Raw genomic sequence first — 27,809 nt, 5'->3', positions numbered from 1 at the left:
ATCAAAAGTAGATAACCAAGTTAACGCAATAGATATAAATGACATTGAAAAGATAGAAAATGTCAGGTTAATATTCCTATCCTTCTCAAAGGATATAGTGAAGGTCAATTCATATTTATTCTACCTCACTCTTTGCCACCAACTTTAGAATATCATCTACTGTGGTATAATTCAACTTTATTTATTACAGGATCTTGACAGCACAAGCCAATTAAACTCATGCTATATATATTTATAAAAATTAATCAGACATACTTTCGCGAAATAATTTTTGTTGTGATTCTGCTGAATATGACTTGAGTTAAATTTTAAACAACGACCAAAGACGAAAGGTACCCGAATTAAATGAACGCATTCAATTTGACTAACTATAAATTTACATGAAAAGCAGACAATGTAAATGATTTACAACTTTCTTCTTCGAATCCAGATTATTAGAAAGTATTTATAGAAACATTTCCGGGTGACTGGAACTTTTCAAATTTCTATTTTTAAAAATTAAAAGTTTATATATATCAAACTACGCAGTAGTTAAAATTATTGATATGACTTATTGACATTTTATAATATGACCGGATTTATAATATGACCAGATTTGTAACATAGACAAAGTAAGTACATGTTATGAATAATTCATGATTGTCTACCATTTTATGGTGTGTACTTATTATACAACACAATAGAGAAATGATATATTCCTTACGTGTTGTTGATGTAAGTAATTTATGTATACGGTATTACTCTTCCTGGTTAGATGAAAGCATTTAATATGAATGAATTGATTTTTTTTGACGTAATGTTCTATAGGAACACAACTTTTCAATTCGTCACATTTATTTCAAAGTCAGGACTCCTGTTTTTTCTGTTGTTTTTATTCACGATTGAACAGTTCAAACATCATACATTTTATGTCCTTTTTCTTAAATATAAAAACAACTAACTATCCCCACTGTTGTTGGTCTAGTCTAAGAGCTTTCTGTCCTGGAGACTTTTCCTGTTGTTGATCTTGTGGTTTCTATCCTGGAGACTTTTCGTGGGTTGAAACCTGATTCCATGGTGACTTTCATATGTAAATGTTTTGTTATTCAACTATGCCATAATCAAACTATACCAAGATAGATAGTTTTGTTTTTATTTTTTAATGATAAAGGGACGTGCAACTGATGGATCAACATCAGCGTCACTTACGCAGTAGAAGGAACAAAGGGTATGATATATCGATTTTAGTGAATCCCTTGTTGACTTTCTTGACTGACATAGTGGTATTGATATTATCGTTATTAGTACATTTTGTTTTATTCGTAATAAAAGCAAATGGTAACCAACATAGAAATACCATTCGGAAGCAGCGTATCTGACAAAGTGGTGGTATAATAAACGTATGATATATATATATATATATATACTTTAGTACTTTCCTTCTGACTGGCTGTCAATTTACACAGTGGTGACTCTCAGAGGTTATTATATGAAGCGTATGATGAAGATTTTGGATTTCCTAAAAAAATAAAGTCTGTTTGAAGTAATGCATTTTTTTGGTTCCACCAGAAAAGTGTGTGCGTATAAGCGCCTACATGATAATTTTTGGTGATATTAGTGTAAAAACGCTTTATAACATTTTATGATATTCTTGCGATGATATATAAGCATGATTTCAAAATTTTCCATCATATTATCAACTTTTGTTATATAACTGTGACTTTGCACTTATTTTAAAGCCCTCTTTCACTTTTTGAAGGGTATATTCGGGTAGTAAACCCTGTTGTACTTTACAGTCTCGTCCTTAGGATTGATAGTTCTTTCTTTGGCAATCATACCCATATATATGACTCATATATAATAAATCAGAAGGGAATAAAAATCACAGAATGACTTTACCCAGGGAAATAACTTTATTTCTGAGCTCATAGTATTTAAAAAAAAAGTTTATCTCTGATTTCATTGGGCTTATATATATACGTTTGTATTGACACAGTTATCTAGATTGACTCAAACCTACGGTAAATAACTAAACATTTCACCTTATTTTTCACTTTTAATTCATAGATTAAAAGTATGAAAATAAACAAAAACCAGATAGGCGTACACACAACAATAAAGACGATTGTCAAGATAGCCTAACTTGGTATAGCCCCAAAAAGTGGTCGGTCTAAACCAGTTTGTGTGCGTACCTGTCATTCCCGTTTTTCGCCTGTCTTCGAGAAAGCTTTCATAAAACTTCGATATGATCATGTTGATCGGGAAAAAGATCAGATATAGTAATTTTAATAAGTCCATCAACATATATTATTTCCGTCGGTACAAGTTCATGTTAATACTCTAAATAGAAACTTTATAACTTAATATATATATAAAAAAAAAGAAGATGCGGTATGATTGCAAATGAGACAACTGTCCACAAGAGACCAACATGACACTCCACAAGAGACCAACATGACACAGACATTAACAACTGTAGGTCGCCGTTCGGCCTTCAACAATTGAGCAAAGCCCATACCGCATAGTCAGCTGTAAAAGGCCCCGATATGACAATGTAACACAATTCAAACGAGAAAACTAACGGCCTTATTTATATATAAAAAAAAATGAACGAAAAACAAGTATGTAACACATAAACAAACGACAACCACTGAATTACAGGCTCCTGACTTGGGACAGACACACACATAAAAAATGTGGCGGGGTTAAACATTTTAACGGGATCCCAACCCTCCCCCTATACTGGGACAGTGGTTATAAAAGTACTACATAAGAACGAACTATAAAAATCAGTTGAAAAAGGCTTGACTCATCAGATGGACAAAAATACAATTGGACGTGGCCGGGTACTTGTACATCCCGACAACAAAAAGACACTAGGAACAGATCTGAGAGTACTCGCAGTTATCTGACAGCTAGTTCAAAGCCACTAACAACTAATAAAAATTATACATTAAAGACTAAAGTATCAATCCGTACACATCCAACATCCAATGGATTTAGTGTAAAGACGTCATAAACAGTCAGAGAAAAACATGATATTGTGCAATGCCAAGTTACAGGTATCGACACATTGTAGATCCATGAATGTGTGTATGTATATAACATACTAGTAATATTTAGTTTGCTTTTAATTTACTAATAACAAAATCAATATTTATACCAATACAAACAATATTCAATGATCTTGAATTGTTACAGTGTAATATTTAGTTTGCTTTTAATTTACTAATAACAAAATCAATATTTATACCAATACAAACAATATTCAATGATCGTACTACAGTGTTGAATTGGTAACCTTTTAGAATAAGTTTATTTAAAGGAGCGATAAGTTTCATTGTATAGAATGGTAACGGACTACTCGGTGTTTTGTCGGCGTTTCCGCACTTATCGTGTTCGGAAACAAACTTATCGCGTTTTGTTTTCAGACAGTGTGACACAAAATGAGCCAAATAGACGAAAAGAAGTCGTAAGTGTTTATGTTGATATGATCACGGAAAGGCACCGATGATCTAAGTTTGCAAAATTCGGTACCACTTATGGCTTTTTCAAAGAGCTCCACACTAAACAGGACAACCGACCGAACACAGCTACTAATGGTGTGTTGTCCGTTCAAATACACAGTATATTAGAATGAGGACTTTTTGTGCTCCGTTATTTCATGCAAAATACATATTAGAACCACTTGTGTGCATTCAAAAACTAAAAATATCATATCATATTACTAAGCTTTTTCAAAATTGCTTTGCAGCGGACTAATCAGGTTTCCCTAAAATGACGTCTTTTTTGGCACCGAACTGTTGAGGTTTATTGAGCACAGGACTTATTGTGTTTTTATTGTTTTACCAGGCTACAAAATAATGTTTTCGTATTTTTTGTCTGATGAGATTTTAAAAACCCTATTTGACATCGTGTGCTAGAATATACAAGTCTGGAACTTCTCACGTACAAGTGTTTTTTTTACAATCTTGATCAGTTTACAATATGATAGAAAATAAAGGGACATTGAGTAAAATTACATTGGTATGGGGCAATATCACATGAAATGCCAAAAAAAAAACACAAATGGTCAAGGAATAAGGCCTTATTTGTTTAGGGGCCAGCCGAAGGACACCCCCGGGTGCGGGAATTTCTCGCTGCATCGAAGACCTATTGGTGAACTTCTACTGTTGTCTGTTTTATGGTCGGGTTGTTGTCTCTTTGACACATTCCCCATTTCCATTCTTAATTTTATATTTTATTTCTGCTCTATCCCAGATTAACATATGTTTGTCCATTGACGGATGTTACGAAAAGACACGTTCATTCCAGTGTAATATAAATAGAGAATATCGGCTTTTTCAATATCGCATCCGTATCAACCCGAAACACCAATATAATCCCAAGAGCTCTGCTCGAGGGATTATATTGGTTGAGGGTTGATATGGTGTGTGATATTGGAAAAGCCATATCATATACACTTTATTATATACATATACCTCAAGAAGATGTTTTTTATGTAACATGACGTCATACAGATAAGGAGGTTTGAAATGACGTCATACAGATTATAGGTTTGACATGACGTCATACAGATTAGGGATTTGATAAAGCCTTTGCAACAGTGACTGCAATCGATGACGTGACGTCATACAGATTAAAGGTGTGATAAAGCTTTTGCAATCGTGCTGATGTCGATATCATCACGGGTGGCTGATACAGCACGCTTGCCATTGATTGTATTACACATACAATGTATCTGTATTTACTACTAAATATATAATAAATATTCATAATGATGCATAGTTGTTAATTTCTGTGTCATTTTGGTCTCTTGTGGAGAGTTGTCTCATTGGCAATCATACCCCATCTTCTTTTTTTATACCTACTAGTTCAAATAATTATCACGTCTTGAAAGGATATTATATGTTTCTTTCTTTGACGCCTTACAACGTCGCAGAGGGCGTCAAAGCAAACATTTAAAATAGCCTTCCCAGACGTCATAATTATTTGGACTAGAACCCTTCCAGCTATGAGAACGAGATACGGATAGAATCCAACGCATTTGTTTGTGGACTAATAAAGTATATCATTGTGTGATGTGTAATTAATGTATAAAATAAGAAGTGTTGAACAACCCAAGCGGAGTGAACACATAGACTGACTGAGAAAATATGAGTCTCCATATTCATTTGCGCACAAAAAGTCCGGTGCCAATTACACAAAGAGTCCGGTGCCATAAATTTCCAAATTAACCATCATTTAAGACCTTAATAGTGCATGAAACCGTTCTGAAAGGGAAACTGTCTACATTTAATGAATAATAAAATATTTACTTGGAAAAGAAAACAGCAAGCTTAAAACACGCTTCAATTGGACATCTTTCCATGAAAAATATTTGTTTTCAAGTTTGGGTACCACGTTGGTGGAAACAATTTGAAATAAATCGTAGCTTTCCATGAATATATGATTAGATATCTTGCAAAATAAATAATTTCCCTATTCCGTGACATCAAGCTTATTTGGAAATATCAATTCTGCTTTAATACAAGTTGAAAGAAATAACCTCTTACGCCACGTGTTGTCCTCTGAAACGCGATATGTCCGTTGCTGAACCCGATTAGTGCCGATATTCCGAAAAAAACCCGATAAGTCCGTTACCATTCTACACCGTGAGTTTACTAGGTTAATTATATTTCCAGGAGAGGTAAGCAAATATAACATAGCTAAGTTGGTTGCATTACGAAGTATTAACAGTCTGAGATCGGGATCGTTTTGCTTGATTTTTAAAGTTGATATGGAAATAGTTTATATATGAATTATGGAACAATGGCAAAACTTTTTTGTAGAATGAGTGATTTCACCAGAGATCCGATTGGACTTCAAGTTCAGCGAGCTGATTCAGAAGAATTTATTCGTAACATTCATTTGGGTAATACAATTGGCGAGAGAGACTGGGCCTGGGAAAAGATCTGTTTTGAAAAAGAACAATTGGGAAAGAGCTTACTGAGAAAAGTCAATGAACTACAGCTGTTACATTCTGAGCATGAAGGTACAATTATATACAACTAAATGAAAGAAAACATCAACTGATGTGTTAGCAAGTGTTGTCGGGTTTTGTAATTTCAGTTTGGGAAGTTATATGCAGTGTACGAGACATTGATAAAATCTTACGCTTAGGCCACACTAATTTAATTTCTTGTTCTACGAATTTTTGGACTCCAAAAATTGGGGCGAGCGAGCGATTTGAAAATTTTAATAAAAAAATATTTATTTTGCAAATTTTTGAGGCGAAGCTTGAAAAGTAAAGGCGAGCGATTATTTTTTTTTTGTAAACTTAAAATGGTAGGTTTTGACAATATTAAAACTTTGATTTATCACTTGTACTTTGACATTTCTTTAATTTATGAAGTATTTTTCCCTGTTCACCAATAAATAATTGAATAATTAGATTTGGTATATGTATGTGTGCCAATTAATGAGACAATTCTCCATCCAAGTCATAATCAGGTTGGGAACAACCCCTCAATTTTATAAATATCCTTTTTATGAGGGGAAATATAAGTTACAATATATTTTTTTGTAAATAAAACTTTTTAGTACAATTAAAAGAGCTCATATTTTCCCAAAGAACTATATATCTATCTGGTATTAAATGGTCAAAACATGCCCAAGAATTTTGTAATATTCCTGGACTTAGCACAATGTTAACACATTTACTTTAATATTATTCAAAATAAATAATGTCATAAATAATTCTCTTTCAGAATATAGTAATGTTGTTTAAAATTATTTAAATATGATGTATTTCTCCTCTCTTTTAGTTAATTTTTTTAAGTTCTTCAAAGGATTTGTATAGTAACACTATGCAAATCCTTGATATTTCTTCAAGTTGTTTTTTTACAGCAATAAAATGACCCCATATGTGCCCTTCTGAGGGATAATAGCAAATACAGGTCATAGTACGTACGGCAGAGCTTTGACCCAGACCAAACAGCAAGCTATAAGGGACCCCAAAATTATAAGTGTACACAATTCGAACAGGAAAACCAACGATCTAATTTATATATATATATACAAACGGGAAAATACCAAATAATATTTATGAACAACAATGAACGATATCTAACTGCTGAACGACAGGCCCCTGAATCGATCAGGACAGGTGAATAAACATGCAGGCGTATGGATAGTTTTGTATCGCCAGCATATTGCAGTTAAAGGTATTTCTTTCCGAAGTTCTTTGAAGCTTGAAATAAACAATTAATTTCCCCATAGGCGACAATGGTAGCCTTTTTCGAGATACAGACTTTAGAAAGTTGATTTTCTTAACGAAACCTTGCTAGAATCAAAGAAAAGTTATAGGACAGTATTTTTTGGTCCAAAAAATATAGGTTCGCGTTGCTTTTCTAAGCGTATTTTGTACTTATCTCCCATGCCTATCAATTTTGCCCTTAAAAATACGTGTCTTGTCCTAGCGTTGAAAAGTCATCTCAGTGCCTTTAGGGCTACGGAATAATTTTTATTTTGCCTTTTGCATAAAGCAGACTGCAGGGGCGGATCCAGGAATTTATTAAGGGGTGGTCACCTTTTGAAATCTTAAATTAAAAGGACGATGTATGATAAGTGCAGTATTTGGCCCCTTTGTATGCAAAAAAATGAATAACAATCTCTGGGGCAAAAATGACCAAAAACAATTACTGAAGTTTTATATTTTGTTGAAATAAAACTTATTTTTCAAGTTTATGCAGAAAATCGATTATAAATGATGCTATGAATAAATCATAACCGGGTGTCTATACGGAAAATCGTACTTTTCCGACTCTACTTTGAATGATTAAAATATGAGCGCAAGTGAGGACATGTAAAATATTTTACATATGGTATGTATGATATAGTATTGGCATTATATACAAATTTCATAGATGTTCTCAACTGCGCTCATACCAAAATCTTCAAAAAATATCAGGAACAGTCGTTGATTTTTGCGAGTGGTTTTATTATTTTTTTATGGCCCCTTATAGGAAGATTCTGTTTTCCACAAAGCAAAACACACTTGCATATAGATTTCAAAACAGTTCTGTTTGCTTTTATACGTTTATTCATTGCTTTATCAATAAATGTTTGAATATCAGTAGTCCTTTGCTCAATGTTGTCAAGAAAAAGTTGAGCTTTTGCTCTAGCTTCAGTATGACTTTTTTTACATGATTTCTCACCACAGCCTAAATGATCGATAAGTCTTGTACTTGCATGTGCCATATATATGTTAGTGGTTTTCATGATAATGTTCCCAAACTAACAACCCCAAACAGAGCACAGTATATGCAGTAAGCTCCTTCTTGTGAAGGTGAGTACACTAGCCCATCATAGCGATTTAGCCAATTCAGCTGAAATAGTCTGTTCTTTCCTGCATATTTTTTTTATAGGAAAGTTATAGTTTATTCCAGGATGGAAATGATTTCTTATCAAATTAAATTCTCTTCGTTTGTTAATTTACGTGTTGATTGTTTTACAAAACCAATGTCTCTTGTACTTATATGTAAGTCGGGGGTTGTTTCTTTAATCTGATCACTTTTATTCGTATCAATGCTAGGTCCATTACAAGTCGTTGGTACTTCAGAGGGGGCTGATTTGTGGCGTTTCCTGAAGGAAAGAGGATATAAGTTACTAAAAAATTGGAATGAACGAAACTTTTAGACAAACAGATGATGGAACGGGGTATTCATTCAATATAGAATATTTATGTGACTTTAAAACTTTAAAATTATTTTTGAATTTTGGCATCACAGTAAAAAAATATTATTGGTCGAGAAAAGTTATTATACAAACTTTAAAAATTTAGATAAACGTAATGTAAAAAAAGTATAAATTACCTGCTGAAAAACATCTAAGATTGGGGACTGTCTCTTCAATTTTACACCTTAACATCAAAGAAATCGACTAAGTAATTAGCGATTGTTGATTACATGTTCATTGTATAAATATATCTGTCAAAGTACATGTATTTAGCCTTATGGTAAGTAATGACAACTTTATGACTGGTGATTACGATAGACAAATTGATTTGGTCGACGAATTTATTTTTCAAAATGTTCAAGGTGCACCATTTTTTGGTACATGGTGCACCATTTTTGCAAACCCAGGGGGTGGTCACCGGCACCGGATGACCACCCCCTGGATCCGCCTCTGCAGAGTGCACGAAGTCTCTAATAATAAAAAAAATAACGGGCGCACATATCGACCAATCAGGATTAGCCATACTCTTAATTCTGAATACCATGTTATGCTCATAAAATGGCTGCGCCCATAAAATCTAATGGTGTTTTGTAACCTGAAGTTTATTTCTAACAACGAACATATTTTGATAGGGAATCTAAGTAAGGGGGAATGAAACCAATGTTTTGTTCTGTACAGGTATTTTCTTCTGTTTTCTATTAAATCTATTTATATCGGAGCACTCCCATTTGGGATAAATGGGTTTCATGCTGAATCAAATATTATCACAGACATTGACACAGTGTACTTGGGTGCTTATATGTTTAAATCGTTATAAATACATGTTAGATTGTGATTATAAAAACAAGTGCAAATATCTGTTTATAATATTTACAAAAAAAACGGTGCGGGAAATGGACACGATTACATTTCCGGATGCAGGAAGCCGGAATATAAAAAAAATAAAAAAATTCTGCTTTGAAAAAAAAAAAGGTGCGGGCGGGTCCGTCGAACAAGGAATTAAATTGGTGTGGCCGTAAATCGCACAGATTCTTGTGAAACGCTAGTAAGAAGCTGAGAATTAAAAATTAAATTGGAACAAGTAAGAAATCTTTATGTTAATTAATAACGTTGTGATGACCCTATTCTAATGGTCTTCGTGAACTGACCGATTGAGAGCATGCACATTTTCATTCTTTTTTAAGAGGACATTTTTCGTTCAGCAAGATACATCGTTCGTTTTGTGTAACTTTTTGTACATCTATAAATATGTAATCGATCTTTCAAAAAACATCTTCCCCGTTTTAATTTTGTAATTTACGACCCCAATTTATCGAGCAAACCGTTTTCAGGTACAATGATCTAAGGGAGGTAATCCAAATACATTTATCAATTCCATTAGGGAAGGACCATTAAACTTTATAGTATAGGGCGCTTATGGTTTTTCCCCAAAAAAGTATGTTGATCCTAATTTGTCGATTGTTGTCAAGCAAATGACAATAAATAATTCTGAATCCAGACTGCCCGTTAAATTTTGAAAAAAAAGATTTAAATAATAGCGTTGAAAAACTAAAAAAATCGCACTTTTCTTTGGCGCTAAAAAAAAACGGACTTCGAAAAAAATCAATCCCCCTTTAAAGTTAAATGGTTGCTTCTTACTTAACTTGCGTATATAACTTCATGATTTTTATCACGGTTACATTGAGTTATTTTTACTCTTAGAGCTAAAGGAAAAGTTAGATAGAAATGAACAAAAAACCAGGGAAGTTCAATCTGATCTTGAAAAACAGATGGTTAATACACAAAAAGTGATAAAAAGATTAACTGAAGAGGTAAGTTTTAGTACAAAAATATTAAAGATTCCTCCGTCAAATAATTGTATCAACTTATTATATACATTAAAAATGAATAAGAAAATCAATTGTGTTTAAAAAAAAATCAAAAACGAGGCAGTGCGATGAATCGAAAAATGAAGAGGGAAAACAAAAAAACAGTAAAGGAGAAAAAAAGAAAGGAAATGGAATGTTTTTATTTTTTCCATCATTAAAACTGTCAATTTCATTCATGACATATAATGAAAATTAATGATATTTATGAAATAACTAAAAAAACGCGATTTAAGTGTTTGTAATACATTTATTTATTAAGAAAACGAAAAATAGAAGGCTTGAACAGGAAATGGAGAACTTAAAAGATTTGGAGGGAAGAGTGAACGATATGACCAACAAGCGCTACCAGTTGGAGCAGGATATCAGTACACTAAACAATATATTGATAGAATGTAGAAAAGAACTCCAAGAGTACAAAGAAGAGGTAATTAGTTTTGTCTCATGTTATATTCTAAAACTTTAGGGTAGAAACACAATATTAATTTCTTAATATATAGATATAGGAAGATGTGGTATGAGTGCCAATGAGACAACTCTCCATTCAAGTTACAATTTATAAAAGTAAAGTAGAGGTCAAGGTACGGCCTTCAACACGGAGCTTTGACTCACACCGAACAGCAAGCTATAAAGGGCCCCAAAATTAACTAGTGTAAGACCATTCAAACGGGAAAACCAACGTTCTGATCTATATGTTTAGGTTTATATACAAACAGAAACTATTTATAAACAGATAATTTATATATGTTATAAAACTTATCAGTTTAAAGCCTGGTGTTTCTGAGCAGTAAATAACAGTGTCATTATTATCTTTTTATTTCTTGACCAAACCACGAGAGCATAAAATACTCACTTTTATCGTTGATAGTTTGTATCAAACATCATTTGATTGAGTAAAAAAAAAAGAGCATATCAACGTGTCTGGCAATTCAAACCTATAAGCAGAAAAGGGAGAGAAGACACAAATGAATACCAATGAAACAGTTACAAACCTCAAGTCGACCAATGAAACAGTTACAAACCTCAAGTCGACCAATGAAACAGTTACAAACCTCAAGTCGACCAATGAAACAGTTACAAACCTCAAGTCGAAGAAAATAGACAACTCTTAGACAAAAATAAAACAGTTCATAAAAAAATATATTACATATTATGTGTCCATAGGACTCCATGCGGTGCTCCAACTATGACCTTTGCAGTGAACCGTGAAATCAGTCAACACCGTTATTTCGCAAAAAAACAAAATGAATATGTAAATTAAGCTTCATAAAAACTGTTAACTACAAATATTGTCCAAAATCTTAAAACGTTAAAATGTACTGAATTCACAGTATCAAAATATGCACTGCTCCATAACATCTTATTTCTATATATAATTATTCCAGGCATAGATTACCTAAGCCGTTTTTGGCACAACTTTTTAGAATTTTGGATCCTCAATGCTCTACAACTTTGTACTTGGCTTTATATATTTTTTTATATAAGCGTCACTGATGAGTCTTATGTGTTGTGATATACATGTACAACTATATAAAGATGTACATTATGTTACGTTCGATGCAATTTTTTGGGTAAGGATGGATAGATTAGTACCGACTATCAGAATATAAGCTGCGATTCACAATATGAAGCTTTTTGTCGAGTGAGCGCAACGAACGAGATTTAAAAGCCTTCATATTGTGTCGAGCAGCTGATATTTAACAATATCAATACTAGTATGCAGATAAACTGCTAATCGACTTATCGGGCTGTTTTTGCGTCTTTTTGAAGTGTTTACATTCACCAGCTACCAGAAGATGACTTGCTAAGTTCAGGTCAAACTTATCAAAGTCGGTTTCAAATTTTATGACGTCGTCAAAGTTATTAAGGCCGGGTCAACGTAGTTGACTTCACAAACCCGTGGTATGCAATTTTATTTTAAGAGCTGAGCAGACTGATATAGACAGTCGGACGCAAGAAATCATGTTATCACGTCCAAACATTTAATTAAGAATATAAATTTCTTTTTTGTAAATTCATTTGGGTTTAGACGCGTTGACCGAAGCACATTTTGTATGAATCGCTTCTCATTAAAAAAATGTGCACACGGTCAATGCTTTTACAACCCTGTGGAATTACAAAAAGAAGCATTCAATACTTATAATTACATTTTTTGGCTATGATTATGAAAACACGATTTCTATCAAGTTTTTCTTGAATTTTCCTGTGCACTCTATTGGGGGACATTGTGTCATCATGAATGTTACATTTCATTGTGTGATGAATATCAATGTCAGAAGGACATGAGATTGCTGTTAGCCAATCAAAATAACGTATCATAATGAAACATTCATGCAATGTAATGAGTTTAATGTATTGGGGTCAATATGAATAAAGTAAACCTTACCATCATTACCTGCACCCTTTAAGAACAATTTAGTTGTATTGATATACAACATCTGCTGGTGGACTAGGGGTTTTACCGGCCCAGAAGCCAGTAATTCGATTGGTATTACTAGGTTTGGGACTTTTCAGTTATTTAAGTCATCTGCATCACTGAAGAGTCATTAATTAAAATGACGATATAAAAGTTACTAGTTGTTATTGAAAATCAGTACCTTGATATTTTTGTTATTGTTTTTAACTGATTAGAAACTGATAATTTTGAAACTTAAAAAAGACCACACAGCGAGATGTTCTATATTTTCTTTCCACATAACTGATTGCATACTATACTTCTAAACGCAGTTGAAAAAGGACTCTAAATTATTTTAAAGAGTTTATTATGTCAAATGAATGTTTTGGATAATGAAAATGTCATGGTACTGGTATTCATTGACATCTACTATGTGTTATCAATTTAAAAATGTATCCCCATGCAATTAGCTAATATAAATGTATGAGGCTTATTTTTTTGTAGTTGCAAACGGAAAAAATCAAACAGAAATTTCTGGAGCAACTACACGACATGAAAGATACAGCACTTGCAAAAGCCAATGGCGACAATGAAAAGTTGAAAAAGAAGCTTTCAATCCTGACAGATGAAAGACCCGAATACCTAATAGGCCAAGATGAAGAAATAGATAATAAACGATTCAAACGGAAACGCCTGCAAGAATGCCGGTATTGTCACAAAGCACTGGTCCCAGGTCAAAATACTGGCACGTGTTATTATCATCCCCGGAAGCCAGTCCATCTCCATGGAAATAACGACCCTAAGATAAAGATATGGCAGTGTTGTGGGCAAGAAGGGAAATCTGAACCTGAAGGATGCTGTCAGAATACATTTCATCAACCCTTGTAACCATAAAAAAAATTGATTTACCTGATAATCAAATAACTCATGTATGTGCCTAGAATGGGCAATGCCTAGAATAACTAATGTATGTGCCTAGAATAGTCAATGCCTAGAATAACTCATGTATGTGCCTAGAATGGTCAATGCCTAAAATAACTCATGTATGTGCCTAGAATGGTCAATGCCTAAAATAACTCATGTATGTGCCTAGAATGGTCAATGCCTAGAATAACTCATGTATGTGCCTAGAATGGTCAATGCCTAGAATAACTCATGTATGTGCCTAGAATAGCCAATGTCTAGATTTCTTGCAAAGAATAGTTGTTAATTGAAATCTTCAAAATTCATGTATTCAATTGCATCCAATGTTGATAAATAATTTTCTTGTGGGTTTCATTATCCCATACCTCGAATTTCCACTGGTTGCCCATATGAAAATATAAATCACGACCCGTTCTTAACTTTATAGTCGATCCTGAAATGATAGATAAATACGTGATCTTGGTCGGATACCAATTGACCTTATGCAAATGCAAATCAATGCATTTGTTATCCTATTTCTGGTTGAAAAAATCTCTTTGCACAATCTGAAATTGTTTGAAAATTCAGTTGTTATAAGAACCCTACAACACCAGACCAAAAATAATTTTTTGATACGTATTTGAATGTTTCAAATTAGTTTTCTCGTTTGAATTGTTTTATGTTTGTCATTTCGCGGTCTTTTATATCCGACTATGCGGTATGGTTGGAAGTCGTTTCGTGACCTTCAGCTGTTTAAAATTTCTGTGTCCACTGGTCTCTTGTGGTGGAGAGTTATCTCATTTGCAATCATGCCACATCTTCTGTTTTATATATATATGGTCGATTTCTATCCGACGCAACTCACGTGTGACTGTGTCAGCTTAATTTAGATTAGTAACTGAATATAACTTACAAATAACTAATAAAAGACTATATGTGTAAAGTACTATGATGATGTATATATGTATATACATTACACATCTCATTTCTTCGTCATAAATACATAACAACCCCTTGGTAGATTATATACCAAAGCAAAGAAGTATAAACCAAAAAGGTGCTACAGACATCTCAGTTATCTAACGTAAATATTATCACTCATTTGACATTTTATTGTAATGAAAGTATCTACTCGATGTTTTTTTTTTTTTTTTTTAATCGAAGGTTCTTTTTAATTAACTTAAAGGCAGCTGTTTTGTATCAGTTTGTTGTTTTTTTATATTTATAAAACTATATTCTTTGTATAGGGTAAAATGTACCTTTTAATTATAAATACTTATATTTATACTAATACTTATGTAAACATAATGATAAGTTAGTGGCATTTTGAATATATATATATATATATATAATGTGTATTTACATTTATAATCAAAGTTTTATGGCTTGTTTAACTCCCATGGTCAAAATCAAAAAGTCGCTGAAACCAATTGAATTCTGAATATCAAAGATACTTTTTATATTTAATATCTTTTTCTATATATCCATCAATGTAAAATGTTGTACATGTACACCGTACTATAGAAGGAAATGTTCATATGATCTTGAAGAGGTTATAACATTTGGTAAAATTTTGCTTCCAGTGACATCTTTAACTAAAATTGAAAGAGTCTGTTTCAGACAAAGCTTTGCTATCATTTTGTTTGTTTTTTTCTAGGTTAGGATTGTTCCATTTGTAATTGATGTAATCAATTTTAGTTGTAAAACTCATTTCTCAAATTTTGTAATAAATTTCTAACGTGCATGAAGGTAACCAACCTATTTTGACAGGTTTTTTTTTTATCTAATTTTATTTATTTATATTTTTTAAAATTACATTTTAATTTTTTCGGGACTTCGCATTTCGTTGTTTCCGTAGATTATACTTTTATAGGTAGTACTTCATCTGACGATTAATATTGGGAAAGTTTTGTGTATAGTTAAATGTATTTAAATATGCTGAAAGACGTGCATAATGTCAAATAAAAAAATATAAATTGTTAATCTCTAAGAAAACTTCCGCCCCTATTTTGCCATGCAAATAGGTGCAATTTGGATACTTGATGCAATTTGGGTACTGTGACGTTACATATTTATTCAATAAATTATTATTGATTGTTTTATATGAGTAGTTTTCTTTTAAGAAAGTACCTTTTGAAATGATATTGTCCAATTCTTATAAGAAAGTACATGTACTATTTGTATACATGTAACTGTTATTGCTGACATTCAAATCTAATAATAGAAATAAGAGGATGTGGTATGAGTGCCAATGAGACAACTCTCTCTATCCAAGTCACAATGTATAAAAAGTTAACAATTGTAGATATAGGCCTAAGTACGGCGTTCAACACGAAGCCTTGGCTCACACTGAACAGCAAGCTATAAAGGGACGTCACCCAAAATAATTTAGTGTAAAACAATTCACACAGGGGAACCAATGGTATAATTTTTATGGGGAAATAAAAGAGAAACACCTACGAACCAAACCAACAAACTCCTGACACACAAATTCATAAGAAATATAAAAAAAACAAAAAAAAAACAAACAAAAAAAAAACAAAAAAAAACCAAAACCGAGGATTCACATTTTCTACAAGGATTGATTTCTTCGAAAGTTTTAAGGACCTGTCATGATTATGTTAACTGAAATGGAACATATGTCTGGCACTTTGGACCACTGATCTGTTCCTATTGTCGTTGCTAAATTTCTGTCCTCAGTTCCTCGTTAATGGTAGATTTATTATTGTCATGAGCTACACACAAAGTATGACACTTGGGAAGTGGTGAAAGAACTGCGTACACCTCAAGTATTGGTTCACCTGAAGCTTGTTTTTATCTTGACTTTCGTAGTTTGAGCAATATTATAGTATTATTACTCACTATAACTAGCGTATAGGTTCTCTTTTGTAGGGGCGACTACTGCATGGCTGCTGATACTCTCCGGGGATATATACAATAGAATGAAATTCAAAACGGTGTGGCTGTGGCCATTGATTGACACATTAAATTCATCCATTGACTGGGACAATTTAGGTGAACGTTTGTATGTAACGACCATTGCTCACTGTGTACTTTTTAAAGACACTTAAACTATGGGGTCACCAAAGGTTCTCAACACCTTAATAAAGTAATTCGAAAAAATTAATCAGAAATAACACGATGTTTTGATTTATATCAATTATATAAATCAAAACATAAAGGTTATTTCTGATTAATTTTTCGAATTATTATATAATTAAAGGCGTTAAGAAACCTTGGTGACCCAACAGTTTAAATGTCTATCGTAGGTACGTCGTGAACAGTGGTCGTTACAGACAAACGTTCACGTAAATTGTCCCAGTCAATGGATGAATTTAATGTGTCAATCAATGGCCACAGCCACACTGTTTTGAATTTCATTCTATTCCTATATACAAGGTGATAGGACGTGCCGCTGAAATAGGTCACCTTTTGAATAGGTCGGGAAAACTATCAAAAATATATGATTAGGTCAAAATATTTCCCATATTTCTTCGTCTGTCCTCTTTCTTGGTGTTCCAGGCGGGTTTTATTTCAACCAATTTTTCTCTTTTGTTACTTTGGTATTCCATTCTTACATTACAGACCATTACACACCACACGAAACCCAAACAATATGGGAAAAGGTTACATTTTTACCTACGCTATATATGAAAAAGTATACCTTTTTAAAATCTGAATTATATGAAAAAGGTTGGGGTAACAGAACCCCATCTGCACCCCCTATCAATTAAGTATTAAAGAAGCCCCTTCCCCCGAGCTGATACCACAGGAGGAGAAACTTACATTAGCAGTAGCACATATTTAGTGCAAACATTCCAGCTTCTAAATTGATACGCCAGAAGTTATACCGGCGTCACACATCAGCGTATAGTTCCGACGTTCGCCGGGCGTGTTAAAAAAGATGTACACTGCCAATACGCTAGTAATTTTGGATGCATTCAACCTGTCAATCATAGCTGTAACGTGTGCACAACGAGCTTTAAGCGTGTATTGGGCATCCAAAATTACTAGCGTATTGGCAGCGTACATAATTTTTTTTAACCACGCCCGGCGTACGTCGGAGCTAAAATATACTCTGATGTGTGACGCCGGTATAACGCTCGAATTAAAAAGCAGTTAAGAAGTTCAAATGAAGAGGATGTAAGCAATTATAATACAATGTATACAACTGTACGACCTTCAACAATGAGAAAACCCCATACCATATAGTCGGTTACAAAAGGCACGAAGAATGCGACTAAATTCAATTGAGAAAACTAATTGTCTAATTTATAACAATTAACTAAAAGCAAATATGATAATGTGAACCGACGACAACTACAGAACTACAGATTGTTTGGTCAAATTTTGATAATATCCTTTTGGTGGCTCGGTATTTATACATTCCGTCATTGTGTTATTGTGTTATGGTAATTTTTTGTACTATTGCCTTTTATTTTTGCTTATTTGCGTTGTCTATAGAGTGTTTTTAATGCATTTTTTTTCTTAATTGACATAATTGGTTTTATTTATAGTGATTAAGATTATAACACAATGTTGACTGCTGTTCCTCAATTTTTGACCATTTAACTCTGTTTGTTTTGCTCACTCATTGTTGTCAATAGCACAGGATTCTTTCAGCTATCTATAAAACCAGATTTAATCCGTTTTCATAAGGAAATGCCTGTACCAAGTCTGGGGTATGACAGTTGTTACCCATTTGTTTAATGTGTTAGAGTTTTTTTTGCCATTTGTTAAAGGGCTATCTGTTTTGAATTTTCCTTGAACTACGTGCTTTTAATATAAAACTGCAAGAACTGCCAAAATACTATGAACCCTTGACATTGATATTCAGATATAATCAAAATGTATTTTGCTACAAGATGTAGTATGCACTTTATATCTAACGACGTAACTATATGGGTAAAATATCTTGGCTCGTATCCACTTTGTCCAAAAACTATGCAAAATTATTTTTAGGTCAATTTAGATATGTCTATGACATCACTTATCTTAGTTCATCACAAATGCACTAAAATGTCAGGCTTAATAAATCTAATGCATTTATCAATAAAGTTTTCATTATTTTCAAATGCTTTATAAACACTATTTTCACAAATCCAGAGGCCAAAAAGACTTTCATCCTTTATTCTCCTTTCGTTCAAATGCCCGGTTTTGTTTTGTAGATACAATTTAAGACAAATGCCAAGTAATGGTATCGGCTAACAAATGTTTGGGTCAATCAACAAATGCTGTAACTTCTTTATCAACACATCAGTAGGACTTTACTCACCTTCTTGACTACTTCAGGTTTTTTTTTATAAATAATAAAAAAAAAAAACCAACAACATAGCCTAGAGTTCTTAAAGTTGCATTAACACCAACAATCAATCAATCAATTTAACGACTACTGACCAATTCCCAATATATACCTGTATTTGTCCTCTTTATTATCATCTTTGGGTTTTTCTATAAATACCAAAGAATCGGACTACTACAGTAGACATCAATTGTAAAACTGAACGGAAGTTTACATTTTTTAATGAAAACATTTCGATGCTGTAGCAAATATAAATCTGTAAATATATGAGTTTTACACAGGAATGAAGCGTACAATTTGAAATGTCAAAGTCAACAATGTGCAGGAAAGCAAAATTCATTATGGTTCCTACAACGTTAATTCATTAGCTTATTGATTCTATCTGTGATGCAATAGTTGATTCTATCTGTGATGCAATAGTTGATTCTAATGTTGTTGATCCTATCTGACACGCTATAATTGATTCTAATGTAGTAAACCCATACTGTTGTGGACATCTGGTTGATTTCATATCTTTGCCTTTCAATTCACCGTTGATAATATATTCTTTCCCCATTTTTTGTTGGCACCATTCAATGAGCATATTAATATTTGTCGTCTTAACTTCTACAATATCAGCAAGTGCGCGTATTACTATTGTACCCATTGGTATGTCTTCTGCTAAGCTTGCACAGTGGAAATCTGGAACTAATCCTCCTTTTTCTTTCTTCATTTCATGCGTAACATCCTTATCAAATTTACTTGTTGTGAGTGCGGTCAACATATCTGTACAAACGTTAACATCATTTGAACAAAGTTCTTGGTACCATTCGAAGATCGGTTTGACTTCAGATAGATCAATCTTTGTTGCACTTTTCTCCATTATAGCTTTAGCTACTTCAACACATTCATCGCTGCATTTAGAAATTAGATCAGCTGTTTCTTTTGTTACTGTCTCGTAAAAGAGAGGAGCTTCATGGATGGGTTTACCGTCCCAACTATTCCATTGGCCAAACATAATTGCTGGTCGAATATATGAATGAGACATAAGAATAGACTCCAGATGGTTTTTCGATTGCCGAAAAATGGGTTCTGCACCGTGAAGCATTTGGAGGGTCATCAGCGGAGGCCTTCTACAAATCCCTCGACCTCTAATCATGGAACCAGTTAGATAACTTCGAAAATTTATAATTTCTACCTTCTTTCCAAATTCAAGGAGTTTACAATCCCAAGGTAAATAGTTAAAATTCATCAGCGTACAGGGAATAGATTTTTCTCCTACGATATCCCTACATTGATATTCAAAACCTGGAAAACCAGGTAAACCTACAATCAAGGTGTTTTTACCCACGTGTGGTGCCATTGCTTTGAAGTAAATATCATGAGACGTTGGTGACACGGCCATGAATATGTAATCACTTCCGGCAACGGCTTCTTCTGGATTCTTTGTTACGATTTCAGGCTTTGCCTTTACTTCTCTCGAGGTTCCATTTCTGTTGTTAATAACAACTACTAAATCATTATTTTTCATTTCTTTCGTCCATAGTTTTGCGTCATCTTCGTGAAGAGTGAGCACTCGAACTTCAACATCTGGCTGCGATGCCGCCAGTCCAACAAGACAGTGGGCACCTCCTCCACTACCACATATACACATCTTCAATGGTGGCATTTTAGGTGGTGGTTCCGTTTCAGTTTGATTGTTTGTTTCTTCTTGTTTCTTATTTTGCTCGTTGTTCGGCTCTTCTGTTTTAGAATCTGTCTTTGCTTCAGCTTCCTTGTCAGATTTTTTAGTTGTATTTGGTCCGTTTTCCTTTTTCTTTGAAGCCTATAAAATAAAGTGTAAAATCTTGTATTACTGAATTCACAAAACTACATTTCAAGTCATTCTTTATTTGCCTGTCTCTGGCCAGGAGCTTGTAATTCGTTGGATGTCGATGGTCTTATATATAGAATGAAATTCAAAACAGTGTGGCTGTGGCCATTGATTGACACATTAAATTCATCCATTGACTGGGACAATTTAGGTGAACGTTTGTATGTAACGACCACTGCTCACTATGTACTTTTTAAAGACACTTAAACTATGGGGTCACCAAAGGTTCTCAACACCTTAATAAAGTAATTCGAAAAATTAATGAGAAATAACACGATGTTTTGATTAAAATCAATTATATATATCAAAACATAAAGGTTATTCCTGATTAATTTTTCGAATTATTTTATAATTAAAGGCGTTAAGAAACCTTTGGTGACCCCACAGTTTAAATGTCTATCGTAGGTACGTCGTGAACAGTGGTCGTTACAGACAAACGTTCACGTAAATTGTCCCAGTCAATGGATGAATTTAATGTGTCAATCAATGGCCACAGCCACACTGTTTTGAATTTCATTCTATGTTTTTAGTTAATTGTTTTGTCATTTATCAAATCGTTGGTTATCTCGTTTCAATTGTTTCACAAATCTAAAAGTCCTTTAATAGCCGAATATACGGTATGGGCTTTGCTCATTGTTGAAGGTTGTAAGGGTACTTTTGGTATTTCGTATCAGCGTGAATATTGGTGAATGGTCATTGACAATCCTATCACATATTTGTATCATTATTATATGGAAATAGGATATTTCGAGGTGGGCATGATACCACTGTTGCAGGTTAAGGGGAGGGTTGGGATCCCGCTAACATGTTTAACCCCGCCACATTATTTATGTATGTGCCTGTCCCAAGTCAGGAACCTGTAATTCAGTGGTTGTCGTTTATTTATGTGTTACATATTTGTTTTTCGTTCATTTTTTTACATAAATGAGGCCGTTAGTTTTCTCGTTTGAATTGTTTTACATTGTCTTATCGGGGCCTATTATAGCTGACTATGCGGTATGGGCTTTGCTCGTTGTTGAAGGCCATACGGTGACCTATAGTTGTTAATGTCTTTGTCATTTTGGTCTTTTGTGGATAGTTGTCTCATTGGCAATCATACCACATCTTCTTTTTTATATGATGTCCTATTGACACATATACGTCTTTTTATCAGGAAAATATTTATAGATAATAGTCAGTAAATAGACGGTCAGGGTGTGAAATAATACTTCATATTTAACTCATGCAGGTGGAATAATATTTCCATAATTACACACTCTTACACGTGAGACAACAATAGAGAATTATATATAAAAATAAATACAGGAAAAGCATGTCAATACCACTAAAATAACGAGGTCCAGTTTGTTTGCCAGCTTGGCATAAAAACAACGAATTCAACATTATATAGAACTCATATAGAACAATGGTGTTGTCTTAAATCACACAATTCTAGGCCCTTTTGTGTTTCACATAACATTTTCCGGATCGAATCCGATACCGTAGTAAGAAAACCAGGACGGGTTCACACAAAAATATTTTGAAACCTAGTAACAATAATAAGATATGATACCGCATTAAAAATGCTCGCAGTATCTGAATGCAAATTGATATTAAAGCGTACTAGTGTCAAAGGTTTTTGAAATCAACCTTGCATCTCCAACACAGGGTGAAAATAAATTAAATGTGTATAGAAGAGAAAGTAAATTCAGTACAACACAAATATGCTAGTTTTACAAAAGGTTAAAATGAATTATATTTCGTCAGAAGAAAATAAATATCCTTCCTTATAAACCCCTCGCCCTATCCAACCAACCAACCAACCTTATTTCAAATGGTCAACCACTAAATATTGCTTCATGGTTCACAAAGTATTTAGTAGATTTAGTGCTACCCTCTTCACTAATTGTACTGTAGCTTCATTTGTTAATATGAAGAGACTATAGATCATATACATCATAAGAGATGCAGCTTGTCTTGGTAAGCAATTAAATAATGAAGATATAAATAGACAGAAATGTTAATAGCATCCTCAAAGCACGCTTATATTGAATAGAATAAAGAGTTTGGCAGAGCTCCCTAATCTGTCTGTTTTTATGTGTTTGTAGCAACACTGATCATCGTTAGTTACAACAGAATGCTTACAAATGTAAGTTGTTTTGATAAGAACTGTGTGTTGACAATTCAACACTTCTGATATATAACGAAAACATGATACAATGCTTGAAAAAAAAATCATATCACAACACAATTGTGTATAAGCGATTGTACAGAAATTTGACAGATAATCAGATTGAGATTGTAATATAAAAAGCACTGTGTGTCACGCTGTCGGCACTTTTGTTTCCTCTGAATACACCCCTTTTAAAACATACTCTTAGGATTCAAATGGCAAGGTAATGATATATCTTTCTATTTTCAATGTTCAAACTCATTTTTGGACTTATATATAAGCATGGATCGTATCCCGTCCAGAATAACCATTTGTTATTTTCTACATGATTTCAACATTCAAACAATTCACGAAAACTGAACGATACAGTTGTCTCATAAATACTACAGAACCAGTCTTAAAAAAGGGGGGTTAACATTTTCTGAAGAATTAACCCATCCCAGCAGTTTATGTTGTTAACAAAGAACAGTAGCAAATTATAATAACGTTTAAAAAAAATATATACATTACTTTTTCGTCTCGGTCTCTTTTTAATATTCTGTTTGCTCTTGTCTTATAAAAAATAACAGAAATCCGAAAATGCCATTTTGAAATATATAAAATTTTGACCGAAATCTTACCTTAATTTATGAGATCAATAATAAATCGATCTTTGCATCTTAAAATCCATTTGATTTACAACTGGTTAGCTATCGACTACTGCTGACACGAACCTTTCAAGGTGTATGAAATATGAGCTACACGATGCACGTGTGTCTGCAAGTTTTTCATTAAGTGTAGTGCGATCATACTAATAATCAAAAATATTAATTGATAAATAATTATAAACATACGGTTTAAGACTTACCATATTGCAGCTTATTGTAGTGTGTACTGTCTACTCGAAAGAATTATAAAGAATAACACTGCGTAATCTGATGAAAGGGTGAGTGACAGATTCTCAGTAGGTAATACATGTATACATGTCTAGGAGATGAGTGGAATTAGGGGAGTCAATTGGGAAAGACACAATAATACACAGAACTGATTTAGTCTTTTTATAGATTAATATATTAAATATTTATTAGATCATTGAATATTTTTTCCGTCTTCACATTTTAGTGAGCAGTCATGCAATAAAACTTTTATAATCCTTATTTTATGATGCATTTTCTTGAACTAACTGGTACATCTCAATGATAATTAGATAAGATTTATCAAGGATAGCTATGAATATAGAGTAATGTGAGGTATCCACCAAGGAAAAGTTTTTTTTTGTCACTAGGACTGGTAGTGGCATATTGTAGATATTTGACTACAAGGTCCCGAGAAGAGCTTCAACTTAAGTTAACTTTTAAAAATTTGAAAATTTATAGACTTCACTAATTGTATCGTCTTTTACATTTTTAGACTAAGGTGAATTGATTAATATTTACGAAGACGAGCACAATTTGAGATAGATCCAATACGTATGGGTTTCTTCAAAGTGTAAATGAACCTTTCTTTCCACGGCCTTTCGGCAATTGTTTTGAAACCGCATATTAAGTTAATTGCTGACGAAACCCGAGAAACTCAACCGGCGGTCTTGCGATGGCTTAAGATGCACTTCGATTGTTCCGATATTTTTACGATCAGATTTAATCATTTCCTTTGTCGTGTGTCCATCCGGTGTGCAAGCGATTCAAGACAGTGTGACGCAGGCATTATATGGGCATTAAAATATTTAGTTGATATGAATGTTTTGTTATTCATAACTAAGTATAGACGAAGACAAAATAAATCAACTTAAAAAAAATTTCGATTAAGAATGGCTATTCATGTTAGAAATTACCAGTCCCCAAAAAAATAATAGTATCAGCTTTTATGACAGTAAAATTTGTCATTAATTATGAATTTATTTTTTATTTTTTAGTGGTTTGTATATGTATTGAAATCCTTTAAATAATTCTTGATTAACATAACTCACATGCCTCATTATTTGTCACAAGCTTTTTCGGACATTGTGTTTATAGTGATTTTTTGACAGTCTGACTTTGAAAGACCGTAATTGTTTTATTGTTGATTGCTGGTTTCTGATCGTCCAGAGGTAAACACATTAACAATAAAACAATAGTTAGGTCCTGTCACAGGGGCCGGTCATGATTACGGTCAGAAAATTTGGACTGCTACTTGAAAATAGGGATATAATGGATAGGGACTAAACATTTGCCTTGCACTTCAAAGATCAAGGTTTCTTCACGTGCAGATAACGTGGCACTCTCTTTACACGAGGCATATGATTTAATTTTCACATTCTGACCGTTTCTACATGTATACGACACACCTAACCGGACACCCCACTTTGCAAGAGTTTTACTGCCGGCCCTTTGGGGTGAAAGACCGGGTCAACCGGACTTATTTCGTAGCTATGAAATATGTCAACCTGAATCTATGTTCATTCGTGATACATATATAAAGGGAACGTACAACAAATCAAAACTACTGCGTAAAAGTTTATTTTCAAACGTGACAAACAAGCAAGTTGTTCAAGACTCATAGTAAGGATGAAATACAACGGAGTTTGTTATATTAATATATTTGCTAGAATATTCATCATAATTAATGTGGGCAGTATATGAATAAATTCATCATAGATACGAAGATAAAAATTGTGTACGCAGACGCGCATTTCGTTTACAAAGACTCATCAGTTACTTTCGAATAAAAAGTGCCCGGTGAAAGTACAATGTTGAATACCATTTTGAGGACCCGGAAAAGATTTTCTTCTCTGATTTCAGACATACTTAAACTTAATGATTCTTATAGTGTTTAATATGAGCCAAAATGAGTACAGTGGCTAAAAACAATAGATCCAATCAGGATAAACATGTTCGCAAAACTTTTACTCTCCATTTCCCCCAAAATATTTAAAAAAAAAAAAATTTTTTAAATTGTATAATCAGGAAAGAAAAACTTCAAATGACTACTTGTTTAGCAAATTAAGGTATCAACAAGTAAGTTAAGATAAACAAAATTGTCCAAAGACTACTTTAATTTCATGAGGTAGGGTCGTTTTGCATTTTTATTTGTTCTTTTCGGTTCACTCATCATAAATTCCAGCATTGAAATTTTATATTTGCGCCAGACGGTGTTCCTTCTTTGAAAGACTCATCAGTGACGCTCGATTAAAAAAAAATAAAGTACGAAATTGAAGAGCATTGAGGACCAAAAATTTCTAAAATTTTTGCAAAATACAGCTATATAAGGTAATCTATTTTTCTATATTCAATTTGTTGATCTCTTCTTTAAAAATAAAAGCAAAATATACATGTACATGAGCAAGCCCTTATGTGGTAGAGTAGCAGATACCTAACATTAACCTTAAATTAAATATCAGAGTTACAATTTCTTTTGATCAGTGAATTAATCCTTAGCTTAGACAGATGAAAAGGTATTCAGACGAAAGAGGCGTTTACATATTTAAACTTTAAACTTTTATAGAGGGAAACAGTAACCATAAGTAATGATCATGAAAATATCTATAAATAAGATTTATAATTAGTTCCACAAGACAAAAATTGCCAAATCACTATTTAAAAAAAAATGAAGGCCAATGTGTTTGCGTGCGTGTAATATTATCTTCTGTGGCACCAGGGGACCGAGTGATCCAATCACTAATGATGGGATTACGGATAAAAACAGCGGTACTAATGTTTTTGATAAATTTTCCAGTTTTTAGAACTTGACACGCGATTTCGTTAGTACGAACTTATAGAATGATCTAACTTTATCAAAGGGAATCTTCACGAACAATATACTAAAATTGCAAGAAAAAGAGGAATAAAAAGGTTAATTAGGGGAGAACTCAAGTTCTACCAAATTCATCTCGATATAGCTGAATAAATGGTGGACAAGATATAATCAAAGTATCATGACTCATGAAGAAAGGCTTTTCATGGTTTATCTAAAATTATTTTTTGGCAAACTTGGCTTGCCTGCAGAAAGTGGTCACAGTTATTTCCTTGTGAAGAATATAAACTGGCTCTGTTATTTCCCACATTGACTTTCGGGGGATTTGTGATAGGGAGATGAAGTCTGAGATAAAGAACGGACAAATGTGGAAATTTGGAAACAAAGATTAAAAAGCGGGATTTGGTTAAAGAGCATCACATGTTACAACACTTTCCACAGCTATTTAGTGTATTTCCTTATAAAAAAAATCCCAAATGCGTTTTCTTGACACACTTTTACTTCTTTCAACTAAACCAAATTTCTCATCATTTCAAAAGGCATGACAATGAAAAACCTACTATCAAAGGACTTAAGATGTTTCTCCTTACCTAACACAATAAAATAGAAAATTAAAATTTAGATGAACATTAAACGTTCAATATTTTTTTGTCTTTGTATAATTCTACAAGTAGTCCTCTATAAAGGGTCATACATGCTTGAGAGGGATGACTTTTATAAGAAATTCGTGTACGAAGGATGCAATTCTCTAAGCACGAAAATGAAGGTGTATGTTGTGGATAACGGTTTTCTACGCCCCCCTATTTCCCCAAACTCTCTGTAATTGCTATGGAATTAAAATTGTGATCCGTTTTGAATCCATGGTCGTTAATTGTTACATTTTTATCTGATTTCACACATTCCATCTGAATATAAACTTGTCAAAAACTATTAAA

At 33.2% G+C, this 27,809-nt stretch overlaps 2 protein-coding genes across 4 annotated transcripts; one reads left to right on the top strand and one right to left on the bottom strand.

Annotated features, from left to right (window-relative positions):
• The first annotated feature begins 317 nt into the window (after positions 1-317).
• Positions 318-15,962, top strand: LOC139524961 (myosin-6-like). Of its 2 annotated transcripts, none has more exons than XM_071320138.1 (5): positions 318-611; positions 5,811-6,013; positions 10,399-10,508; positions 10,825-10,989; positions 13,462-15,962. In XM_071320138.1, the coding sequence occupies exons 2-5, from the start codon at positions 5,812-5,814 to the stop codon at positions 13,843-13,845; spliced, it is 861 nt and encodes a 286-aa protein (XP_071176239.1). In that variant the 5' UTR covers positions 318-611; position 5,811; the 3' UTR covers positions 13,846-15,962. The 2 variants fall into 2 exon arrangements, with proteins under 2 accessions (XP_071176239.1, XP_071176243.1); XM_071320142.1 differs by having other exon boundaries at positions 592-714.
• Positions 15,963-19,367: 3,405 nt separating this feature from the next.
• On the bottom strand, positions 19,368-24,156 carry LOC139524938 (octopine dehydrogenase-like). Of its 2 annotated transcripts, none has more exons than XM_071320115.1 (2): positions 24,014-24,156; positions 19,368-20,966 (listed from the first exon to the last, which is right to left on the bottom strand). In XM_071320115.1, the coding sequence occupies exons 1-2, from the start codon at positions 24,014-24,016 to the stop codon at positions 19,527-19,529; spliced, it is 1,443 nt and encodes a 480-aa protein (XP_071176216.1). In that variant the 5' UTR covers positions 24,017-24,156; the 3' UTR covers positions 19,368-19,526. The 2 variants fall into 2 exon arrangements, with proteins under 2 accessions (XP_071176216.1, XP_071176223.1); XM_071320122.1 differs by lacking the exon at positions 24,014-24,156 and adding an exon at positions 23,787-23,909.
• Positions 24,157-27,809: the final 3,653 nt, after the last annotated feature.

This window comes from Mytilus edulis, chromosome 1 (assembly GCF_963676685.1).
Source record: "Mytilus edulis chromosome 1, xbMytEdul2.2, whole genome shotgun sequence".
Classification (NCBI taxonomy): domain Eukaryota; kingdom Metazoa; phylum Mollusca; class Bivalvia; order Mytilida; family Mytilidae; genus Mytilus; species Mytilus edulis.
This window is presented reverse-complemented; position numbering and strand designations above follow the sequence as displayed.